Genomic DNA, 12,290 nt, shown 5'->3' with positions numbered 1-12,290 from the left:
GAAAAAATCCAAAAAGAGGATTAAATTGAACAAATTGGTCCAACAGGTAGGTGAAAAGGTTCTCAATATCACAAATCATCAGGGAAAAGCAAATCAAAACCACAATGAGATATCACCTCACACCTGTTAAAATGACTGTCCTCAAAAAGACAGCATAGGGACTATAGTCAATAATATTGTAATAACTATGTATAGTGCCAGGTGGGTACTTGACTAATTGGGGGAGGGGGATGGTCACTTTGTAAATTATATTATGCTGGACACCTGAAACTAATATAAACTAATATTAAATGTCAACTGTAATTGAAAAGAAAAATTTAAAAAATAAAATAAAAGAGATCACCACTGGCAAGGATGTGGAGAAAAGAGAGCCCTCGTGCACTGTTGATAGGAATGTAAATTAGTACAGCCACTATGGAAAAGAGGATGAAGGTTCTTAAGAAAATTAAAAATAGAAGTACCCCACTTCTGGGTATTTATCTGAAGGAAATGAAATCACTATCTGGAAGAGATATCTGAACACTCATGTTCATTTCAACATTATTTACAGTAGCTAAGACCTAAGCATCCATTGAGAGATGAATGGATAAAGACGACGTGTTACACACACACACAATGCAATATTATTCTGCTGTAAATAAAAGAAGGAAATCCTGCCTTTTGTGGAAACATGGATGGATCTTGAGGGCATTATGCTAAGTAAAATAAATCAGACAGAGAAAGACAAATACTATGTGATCTCACTTAAATGTGGAATCTAAAAAAAACCTGAACTCATAAAAACAACAGATTGATGGTTGCCAGCTGCAGTGGATGAGGGGTGGGGGAAATGGGTGAGTCAAAAGGTACAAACTTCCAGTTATAAGATAAGTTCTAGGGATCTAATATATAGCATGGTGACTGTAGTTAACAATACTGCATTGTATATTTGAAAGTTGCTAAGAGAGTAATTCTCATCACAGGAAAAAAACATATAACATGTAAGGTGATGCAAGTTAACTAAACTTATTGTAATCATTTACTAATACATACATGTATCAAACCATTATGTTGTCCATCTTAAACTAATACAATATTATGTTGATTATATGTCAATAAAACGGGGGAAGGGAGAACTGTTGCTGTTTGGAGGCCAATTGCTACCAAATGCACACCTAGAGCCCAGTGCTTTATCTTATGAGTATTATTTTTCATTCATAATGTATAGATTGCTGACCCTGCCCCTAGAGATTCTGATTAAGTCTGGGGTAAGGCTAAGAAATCTATATTTTTACAAGCCTCCCAGCAATTCTGATGTGAGGCTAGGATTGAGAGCTACTGGAGTAGATAATCTGTTCCTGTTACTGAGCTCGCCTGCCTAAGAGTGTTAAGTGGGCATGTGCTGCCCTCTAGTGCCTCTAGCTGCTTGCTACACTTCTGCATAGTGTAGTAACACTGCTGAGTGCTGGTGGTCTTGCTGCCTGACACTGCTCTGGGGCTTCCTGTCCAACTCTCTGGAAATCTTAGCTCTTGGGCATTAATAAAAATGCTCATGTATAAAAATGTTGCTGCTCAATAGCAAAAACTATGCTCCTCTGTCCCAACACCTTGGCATATCTGAGGTAATCAGTAATATTTTCTGAGAAAGACATAGCAAAACTCCCTCATAAGGCTTGGATAGAGGGACAACACACATTGGTGGCATGTCTGTCAGGATTTTTATAGGGCTATGATATGACCCATGGTACATATGAATCAATAACCGTGAATAGTTTTCTGAGGAAATTCTACTATTACAATGACCGTGGTGCTATAGCATTATCATGAAAGCAAGGTCTGGCTTTAGCATGTTTGCTAGAAACAAATGAATATTAATCCTTTAGAATTATGTAGTCCTCCAGTGTCCACAGAGGCTTTTCATGTACTTCATCTCCCTTGTTTGCTGTTCACTATAAACCATGAGGCAGGAAGGGCAACTGTGAGGATCTCTACCCACATAATTGAAAATGACAAACAGTATGTTCATTACACGCAGGTGCTGTGTTTAGGAAGACACTGACCCCACTGCCCTATCCACAGAAGCACCCTCCATCAACAAGTGCAAAATCAATACATAAACCTGTACTGAAGGCCAATTCTGCAAAAGGCATAAGATTATCTTTGGTTCTAACTCCTCAGATCTGAGAGGAGCAGAGGCTGGGTGAGCTTCTGTAGAGGAGTTTGCAGCAGATGGTTTAAATGGTTTAGTGGGATGACAGTGGCTATGGGTTATCTGTAAGGCAAGTACATCGATTGGAGCAGGTGTGAAGTTTGCAGGTTTCGATGGTTTTGCCTGGGACAAGAGATCAGGCTAATGGAGACTGAACACTGTTTCAACAGCAAAAAGGCAGCAGCAGTTGCAGGAAGCAGAAGCTGGTTGAGTAGGATATATAGTATTCTGTTAAACTCCTCTACATCCCATTGGCTAGGGGGAGAGTCCCACCCTAGGGTTCTGGGAATGGCTGAATGAATAACACTGATACTAGACCTCTGAGATTAATAGAAGCTTGTTAATCACATGTACTCAGAGCCCAGAGGAGGAGGACACCAAACACCATGCAGCGCCACTCCGGGTCAGGTGAATGTGAGACGGAGCGGTTGCAGCAGCACAGAGGACAGCAGCAGCTTCAGGAAGCAGGAGCAGGTTGGGTTTGGGTAGGAATAATAAAAGTAATAAAAGATTCAATTACTTTGTAGGTATCTTGACTGGCTACTAAAAGTCTGATGCAAGCTGCTTTTTAGTTGATTTTTGCTAACCTATCATTCAGTGTTCTTTGGCTGAAAAAAGTCTTCCCTGTACTGTGTTATGGAATTTGCAAGTTGAGAAAATGTTGAAATGGCTCAAATTCATCCCATATTCAGGGTGAGATTCTTCTTATTAAATTATCTGAAATGTAAGGATCTATATTTAAAATTAAAATATAAAAAGAGTCTACGGCCATGCCACCCTGAACAAGCCTGATCCCATCTGATCTTGGAGCTAAGCAGGGTCGGACCTGGTTAGTACTTGGATGGGAGACCACCTAGGAAGATCAGGTGCTGTAGGCATGAAAAATAAAAAATAAGGGATTGTAAGCTGACAAGGTCCTTGCAATCTGTGAGGTCAACTAAGGGTTGCCTTGCCTAAAAAAAAAATAAAAAAGAAAAATATATAAAAAAAATAAAAACATTTAAGAAAAACATTCACTAGTCCATTTCTTTATCAAATCATTTTCAGAATATTCTTCCTTACAGCTAGTAAAAAGTTCCTCATGCTAATGATTGTTTTCTCGGTCTTTTGTCTTTTAAATTGTGGTTAAATATACTTAATACAAAATGTACTACTTTAACCATTTTTAAGTGTACATTTCGGTGTCATTAAGTACATTCACAATGTTGTGCAACCATCACCACTACTATTTACAGAACTTTTTTTCATCCCAAACAGAAATTCTGCCCATTAAATAATAACTCCCTATTCCCCTCTTCCCCAACCCCTGATAAGGTTGGTTCTTGATTCATGCGAATTAGTTTTGTCTTTGAAATTAGATTTTTAAGTGTCTTGAGAGATCAGATTGAGTGCTCGCCATACTTGTTCTGTGGAGGACTGGATGCTGAAGGCAGGACCAAATAGCCTCTTCAGAGATTTTGGGGCCTAAGAATTGTGGGGCTGTGGGATCATTCTCATCAGGGAGAAAACTTCTTAAGGAAATTCAGAACTCCTGGAGCGTTGGAAGCATATCACAATGTCAACAGGGTCCGTGAAGTCAACATTAATATGTGAATCAATGGGCATGATAGTGGTGAGTATTGACGATGAACAGGAACAAGCTTGCCCTGCCTAAAGGTGTTCAAATTCAGACTTTCATAAAACACTTAGCCAAACATTCCAACCATGATGGAATCAACCAACAAGCCACAAGTTTGTGATCCTTAATCAAAATTCTTGTCAATAATCCATCTCCATGAACAGGCAGGATGCTATAAGATCTGTAGAGGCCATCTGGAAAATCAAGCTTCAGAGGTGAGACTCATTCATGTGCCTCCATAGAAGACACTGTTTTCAGTCTCTTCCTGCCCATCTGAAGCTTGACCACACAGATTGGGAGGAGTCTTTCTTTAAATAAGAAAGTTATTTAAAAGAACAGAAGCTGTGTCCTTTCCTTGACATGTCAGACATGGTTCTCTTCCTGAACTTTTCAATATTGATTACCTATTTATTGCCTGTGACATCAAAACTCTCTCTTTTCAAGACTTAACAAGACACTGCATGTCCCTTCCTCTTGTATGTTTTTTAGTTATCTTCCCAGTAAAGGTGATTTAATTCATGGAGTTCCTCGGACCTGGCCACTATCTCTCTTACAGAGCAGGCAGTGTACATAAAGACTCAGTTAACTGTAGATGTCAGACTATTGTCTTAAAGGAGAGAGCTGAGCCATCAGAGTAGAAAGGATAGAAAGAGCATGAAAGAATATATGCTGTCAGGGACCTTGGCACCTTTAGGCCTAGGCTCTGCAACCCACACAACCAGACGCCCTTATCTGAACCCTGAATTACATGAGCTTCTCCTAGACAGATAAAGGTCTGGGTGCTCTGTATGCCTTGTGAAACAGGAGGGCTTTGTGATGCAGTCTGATGGTCTGGTTCCATCCTCTGTGAGGCAGAGATGACAGGGTCTAGAATATGGTGGCATTAGGTTCCAAGATCTGGAAAGCCTAGGAAGAGGATGGCTAGTGAGGTTTAGAATATGTTGAGCCCTACCTTTGTACTGTGGGATATTGGATATCCCTTATACACTTATGGCTCCATCATCATTATTGCATTAATTATTTGGCAAGTGAAAAAGAACCATCGAAAATTAAGGTTGAGACCTAACAGGAGCTGTTGCCGGGTAGGGAAACATTATGACCATAACTGAAATCTTTCTCTTGTTACTCTTACTCCTTGCTTTTTTTTTGTTGTTGTTGTTGTTGTTGTTGTTGTTACTGGGGATTTCCCAGAACAGCTCCAAATTTAGGTGGTTCTTCTAGTTGGTAGACATTTAGAGTCTTGGATAGCTAAAATCCTTGACAACTAGACCACTCATTCTTTAATCTGTTCTACTTTTTCTCCTGTCTCATTCTAATCTCTCCACAGAACTTGTTCAGGGAATGGGAGTGGAGGTATGGAGTATCAAAGAGCCTCAAAATGAATCAGAAATGAGAAAGGAAATGATGGGGGTGGGTGGGAAATGTAGAATAGGAAAAAGAAAGGTAGGAGAATATATAAAATTGGTATACAGAAAAAGTTTGGGAAATATTTGTGGGGTTCGCCTCATTTTAGATGTGAAAAGAAAAGGGTGCCCCAGCTTCACACTCTTTTTTTTTATCTTTAGCACCACCAGAGAGTCAAACAAAGGGCTAAATATAGAACATCAAGAGGTAAAATCTCAGTCTCTTCTATGACTCCCCTCCACTGTGAATGAGATCCCCATAGATCCTGCCCCTCTTTGACCCCCAGTGTCAAGAGCCGGGTGCTCTAATCACTGAAGGCTCCAATTTCCCAAGTTGACAAACTCTCTCAGAAAAATTCTTTGGGTGGGAAATCTGGGCCTGAGAATGTTCCAAAATTCTCCACCTTACCCCAGGGAATAGAATGAGGAAGTAGGGCAGAAGTCCTTAACTGTGTCATCTACTAGTTTTACGACCCTATGGTTATTACTTCATCTCTGTCTTTTATCCATGAAATGGGCATCTAAGGATCCTGCCTCAGTCACAGTGTGGTTGTGAAGGTCTAGTAGGATTAGCTCAGGGACAACACATGGTAACTGGTTAAGTCCTACCCAGACATGCCTTAGAGCATCGACTATTGGGGTTTTCAGTCTCCTCTCATTCAAAGACCTTCAGCTGTCTATAGGATATCCGTGAAGCCTCTCCTGTTCCACATAACACTGTCTCCTGGTTTCTCAGCTAGGGGACTTTCAAGACTTTCTCAGAAAGAAGCTGAGAAGCCATGGGAGCTGCTCTCTATCATGAAAAGGTGATCTCTTGCTCTTCCTAGTCTCCCAACTCTGGCCTGGCCTGTGATGATTTCTGTGCTTGCCCTGGGGCAGGGATGAAGAGAGGGATAATGGCTGGGAGGGAGCCAGACGCAGTGGAGGCTGGAGCACTGGTTGAGAGGGTGCCAGGACAGAGCGGGGTTCAGACATCTCAGAGAGGAGTCTCCCAGTTCTGCTCTGAGCTAGGCTCACAGTGCTCCTGCAGTTCAGGATTTGACTACTGCATAATTCATTAAACACTCTCTATGGGTTTGCACTCAGCCACAAGACAAGTTATGCAGGCAAGAGAATGTATAAATATGTGCATAAATAACTCACCATTGTCATAGTCTCTTTATAGCCACACCTTTTCACACACAGGCCCTGGACCCTGTTGACATTACCTCCTCTGGTTCTGTCTTCAGAGGCCAGTTCCTGGGACAGCCCTCAGCCAGGAGCTTATGATCTCATCCTCTTCTTAAAAACTCTAGAGAATGCGATTGTCTCCCAAGATGTGTTGTGTACACCTTATTGTCCCAAGAAAGCAAAGCTCCCACAAGGACCTCATTTTTCACAATTTGGAAACTCTGCCTACCAGTCTATAGCCTTCTTAGTCCCAAACGAGACAGACTCCAGGTTCAACCTAGTGAAGTCCTTGGTGATGCCCCATCGGCCAACCACTGACTCCCCCATCCTTGTTCCCTTGTCCTGGTTTAACTTCTCAACAGAGGCCAACAGAGGACTCACCTTACCTCCCAGTCTCCCGTGTCCCTGTGCTCCCATGGATTGTCTGAGACCTTGCCCAACAAGCCCCAGACCCTCAGCCCAGCCCACCATGACTTTTCTAGAAAGCCCAGGGGGTGCAGGCCCCAGGCCTTGTAGGACTAGGGAGGGCAGGGATAATCTCCAGGCCACACACTTGTCATTCCATTGTTAACTGTTGCCATGTTTTCCTTCCTAGACAAGGTTGGCTTCCTCAGGAGGGAAGTGTGCGGAGGCTCCTGTGTGCAGATCCTTCCTGCCCCATCTGCAATGCTGTGGCTCTAGAGATCCAGCATTTGCTGGAGGGTGAGAACACCCTGGTCTCTCCCACTTCATCAGGGCTATCACGGGCCTCCTCTTGCCCAGAGATTTTTTCCATGTCTAATATGTCTTTTGGGCAGAATCAAGGTTCCCATCACTCCCAAGAGCTTTCACTTCCATCTACAACCCCCTCCATGTCACAGCTAACTGATCAGAAATCCTCAGTCCAGTCAACTGCCCAGTCAACCAGTGCAGCCACCATCCAAGATTACCGGGCTAAACACCAGCGAAAGCAGGGGTTTCAAACACAATGTATGTCCTGGGATGCAGGAGCTCTGTATTCTTCAAGCCTTGAGGAGCATAGGATTCCTACGAACCAGCAGGACAAGAAGAAGAGCAATTCCAAATGTGTCCTGGAGAAACAAGGTCAGCGGCCCTCGAATACCTGATTCTCTTCCTTTCTCTGAATCCAGAGCTCATGAACCTAAAATATTCCATGGCCTTGCATTCCTTTTACTTGCTATTCCTACGTCACAAGAGCTGTTAGGTATCTTTAAGTATAGATATATGAATGCATGCATTTCTACACCTGAGGGCTTCCAAGATCTGTAGAAGAGTTCCTACGGCAGCTTGTATCACACTGCCCCAAATATTTTCCAAACCTGAAGGAAAAGACAGCCATTTCTTTCATCATAATGCTATATCTAAGGCCTCTGTTGAATAGATGGGCTTTTATCTCCCTGACCTGGGATTCATGGGAGAGCAGCCAGTTCACCCAAACTTCCTGGGGTTTTGAAGGATCCACTGTGGACTCAGAGCAAATATCAATGTAGGTAAATCCCAAACTCCATGGCTCTGGTTCTCCCCTCTACCACCTTTTGGTTACTAAGTGGTCTCTGTCCATTGTCTGGGGGACACACTGAGGCCTCAGTGTGTTATCTGCAGCATAAACCCAACTATTTTCCTATGGTTCCTCTTTTCTGCACAATGATTTGCTCCTGGATATCTCTCCACAAAAGAGGTGCCCCCAGCTCCTTTCTCTTCAATAATTTCTCCTTAATTTCTGTGCTGTCTAAAATTTCCTCCACCTCAGTTAGCCCCACCTTCGTCCCATGTTTCTGAATTCGGGTTTTTGCATCTGACTAACAACAAACCCATATCAATGTCCCATTTCCAACTCTGGCCAAGTATGAAGCCTTGGAGTGACACCTGCTGCACAGGCAGCCCTGGCTTTGGTGGGGCTTGACAGCTTTTGCCCAAATATCTCTGTTGATGCAGAGAACCATACAACATAATCCCTGAGACATGTTAATTAACTCTTCTCCTGAGACCTAGGAGCCTACCTATTTGGGGAAGCCTATTTGAAATAGTCAGTCCTGAGGAGGCAAATAATATTTTCCTGGAGCACGCCCAGAGCTTCCAGAGTTCATCTAGACCAGCAGCAACAAGCCTCACCAGATGCTGTCACTTATCACCCTGATCAGCACCTGTGTGGGTATCCCCAGGGAATTATTGAGAAACAGGAGACAAGTTTGGCCTTCCTGTCAGGCCTCTGGCTCTTTATTATGTGGCTCTTTCCAAAGGCATGGCCCTGGCAATCACTAGCCAATCAGCAGTCTCAGAGATTATACCTGGCCTATTGGGGTTCCAACAGAGCCTTTGGCTCAAACTCATCTAAACATCAATGTATAATTCCTGAGCCATGCTTTCAAGATGCCAATGAAACTTGCATGGACAGTGCATAAGCATTCCAGACTGAAGTATGGGTGAACAGAGATGGTGCCTCTAGAGATCCAGACAGACCCTGCTAGCCCCTCTGCACTCAAGACACCCATTTTGGCCAAACTAAATTTTAACCTGAAAAATAAATTGCTGGAGATACATTTGGGAAATCTCATAAAGACAGAGGAGTCCAGGGAACAAATTGTGATTGTCCCAAGGAATATATGTGCCTAAGAGTCCTTTAGGAGTCTAAAAAGCAAGGGAAAATATTGCCCCAGGAACTCCCCATCCCACCAGGCATCCCATGTATCCCAGATGACCTCCCCTTAAAGAACAGCTTGCAACTAAACTAAAGTGGTATAACAGAACCAAAAGCAAGCTAATTCCAGAGCAGTACTTATGGTTCTTCCCACTGGTCCTCTAAGATTTCACAACCCAGTGGGGACATAACAGAGGCCCAGGTGCTTTGTGTTCAGCTGGAGGCCAGAGCGAACAACCTCAGCCTGGAGGAGCCCTGGACCCCTTAGCCCCAGGTCTCTGCAAGGGTGAAGACAATTCCCTACCCCAGCAGAGGAAACAGGGCCCAGGGAAACTCAAAATAGCAGAGAATCACAGAGAAGGGGGTGCAGTGTTGAGATTCTCCCTAACCAGAGAGAACATGTACTCTGAGGAGGTTCAGGGGCCAGCAGAGACACTTCTAAGTAGAACCACCAGAGCCCTAACTTCCCAAATGTATCTCCAGGCTCTTCTCGGGTAGAATTTCAGTTTTACCAAGATGGTTGCCTTGAGTGAATAGGGACTAATATGAATCTGTCTGAATCTGTAGAGCCACCATCTCCATCCTCTTAGCTTACTGTTCCCTGTCAGCACCTTCACCAGCTCTCTTTCACCTTGAGTTTCTAGAGTATACTCCAGGATTCCTTGGGGCAAAAATCCAGATACGAATGGTCTATAGGGCAGTTAGACTAAGCCACTGAATGACCTCACCCAAATAAGGATTCCTGAGAATGCCAAATCAGGAAAGCCCAGAGCTTAAATGGCCTGACCTTACAAGATCAACTTACTGGACCGTAATTTGCTGGCTAAATTTTCAGGTTCAGCATTTGAAGGAGCCACATTTTTCAGAACCAAACTTTGCAGGGACAAAATTTGTAGGGCTTTCTAGGGCCTAGAGCTATAGGGTCTGGTAAAAGCAGCTCATACTCACAAGTGCCCCACCCTTGCAGAAGCTACAGAAGCTGGCTTGGGAAATAAGATGAAGCACTTTCTACACTGGATTAACCCCAAGGTGAAAGGTCAAGGGCATAAGGAATCCATTCTCTCTAAGGATGAGACAGTAGAAAAAACTATGACAAAAAATGTTGAGAAGAGTCCACCCCTCACCAAAGGCCCTGTGAGGCCAGCTAAGTTGAAGAAGAAAACAGAGGAGGAGGGCATGACCTTCTTTGATGCCTGCCAGTGCGTAGACAATGAACAGCATCAACACCCACTTTAGTCCAGCCACACCTGGTTCCAGTGCCTTTCCCACAACAGCTTCGAGTACTGTCCTCAGTTGACTTGTGCCACTCAAACAGAAAATCCATCCCAGGTCTCAACTCTTACCCCAGCAGAAGGCACTGGTCTATGCAAGGAGAATACCCAGTCCAGAAAGAAGTCCATGGTTTCCCAGTCGTCTGCATCCCCCTGCAAAAGGCTGTCATCATCATTTCAATTAATGTGCAAGTGAGGCAGGACCATCTCCAAATATATTCTATATCTCTAAGCAAAGAACCACCTGTTTGTGCCTCCTTATTTTCAATGCGATATATGATGGAGAGAATAGAGGAGGTAGATAGTACTTCCCATATGGTACTAAAGCTTAAGCCCATATTTCAGATGGATCAGATGGGTCAACATTCCATACAACTCTTTGAACTTCAGATAAAGGGACTTGAGCAGAAAAGGAAGACTCATCTAAGGTGCATTGAAGGTAGAGATCAGGCTTGAATTCTATCATGGCTTTTCATAGTGTCTTTGGGCCCAAAGGAGCAATATGGACACAAGGATAGTACAAGCAGTAGTGGTAAGGGATCCAGTGCATTTTTGGCCCATAGGCACAATTCATGAGTAACTTCTATATATGGCCACAATCTAGAGAGAAGGTTTTTAGAGGGGCGTGCTCCATCCTTGAGGAGGTGCTTTGTGTTTATCAAAAGCACAAAGCTAATATGACAGATATCAAAAGCAAAGAATAGAATCTTCCCTCACTATGCTCTGTTGTTACTGATTAGATCTTTAAGGGATAAACCATCTGGGAACCTTCTGTAGTCCTGCTGCCTGTTTGATCATCATTGCCTTTCAAATGCATGGAATGGATGCCTCCTAAAATGAAGAACAATTGATGAGAAAGTCCCCAAAAGGATCACAGTAAAAATAACTTTGAGCTGAGTCTTGCATTCAGTAATTCAAATATCTGAGTAATTTGTGTGCAAGGTACTATGCCAGACACTAGGGACACAATGGTGAACAACACACAGACCTTCCTCCCTTGGAGCTCATGGACTCCTGGAATAGAGAGTTAAAATGTCACCAGAAGCAGTGTGGAAAGAGCTAGTTAGAGTAAGTAAGCAAAAGTACACAGGAAGGCATTTCACCTAGTTTTGGGGGGTGTTCATGGAAATTTTCCTGGGAGAGGTGATGTGTAGACTAAGTTTCAAAGGGTGAGCAGAAGTTAGCCGTCAGGGAGGTGGGGAGTAGAGAGGCTTCCACAGGCTGGGAGTACAACATAAGCAAAGGCATAGTGTCAAATCAATGGGCACAACATACTAGAGAATAGTGACTTGCCGGAGAAATACTTATAATCAAAAACTGTATCAAAATATTTGAGGGATTGGAATGAGGCTGCCAATCTGGAGAATAAATGGCATTAACTCATCCATTTTTTCATTTATTCAACTAATGTTGAGCATCTACTCTATGCCAGGCACTTATATAGGTGCTGGAAATACATTGAACGAAAGGAGAAAAAAGCTCTGTCCCCAACAAGCTTACATTGATGGTACACTAGAGAGAGAGATAAAAGAAGCATAAGTAAAAAAATATAGTATGTAGAAGGTGACTAAATATATGCAAAAAATCAAGAGCATGAATTTGGGGAAGAAATAGATAAGACAGTTTAAATAGGGAGTTCAGGACAGATCTCACTAAGAAGTTAACATGCGAGCATGGACTAGAGGGAGATGGGAGAGTAAACCACATGGATAACTAAGGAAGAGCATTCTGGTCAGAAATTAAAGCTAATGCAGATGTCGGGAGGTTGGAACATACGTAGCTTATTTCGAGGATCAAGGACAGCGAGCCTGAAGTAGAATAATCAAGGGATAAAATAGTAGAGGATGAGGTCAGAGCAGTAAGGGGGTCATGTGGGATAAGGCCTAGAAGGTCATTGCAAAGCTGTTGACTTCGAGTAAATGGGGGACCTATCAGGGAGTCTGCTTAGATCTGACATTTTAAAAGGTTCACTTAGGCTGTGGTGCTAATAGAGTGTTGGGGG

At 43.1% G+C, this 12,290-nt stretch overlaps 1 protein-coding gene and 1 pseudogene across 1 annotated transcript; both read left to right on the top strand.

Moving 5' to 3' along the window:
• Positions 1-2,948: 2,948 nt before the first annotated feature.
• Positions 2,949-3,066, top strand: LOC111732256 (annotated as a pseudogene).
• Positions 3,067-4,744: 1,678 nt separating this feature from the next.
• Positions 4,745-10,253, top strand: FAM205C (family with sequence similarity 205 member C). The gene is made up of 5 exons (XM_011381527.2): positions 4,745-4,888; positions 5,372-5,417; positions 5,946-6,015; positions 6,975-7,462; positions 9,985-10,253. Exons 1-5 carry the CDS (start codon positions 4,745-4,747, stop codon positions 10,251-10,253), a joined length of 1,017 nt encoding a protein of 338 aa, XP_011379829.2.
• The last annotated feature ends 2,037 nt before the right edge of the window (positions 10,254-12,290 follow it).

Source organism: Pteropus vampyrus, unplaced genomic scaffold (genome assembly GCF_000151845.1).
Source record: "Pteropus vampyrus isolate Shadow unplaced genomic scaffold, Pvam_2.0 Scaffold436, whole genome shotgun sequence".
Lineage (NCBI taxonomy): Eukaryota > Metazoa > Chordata > Mammalia > Chiroptera > Pteropodidae > Pteropus > Pteropus vampyrus.
Note: the sequence above shows the minus strand (reverse complement) of the source record. Positions and strands in the feature narration are given on the sequence as shown.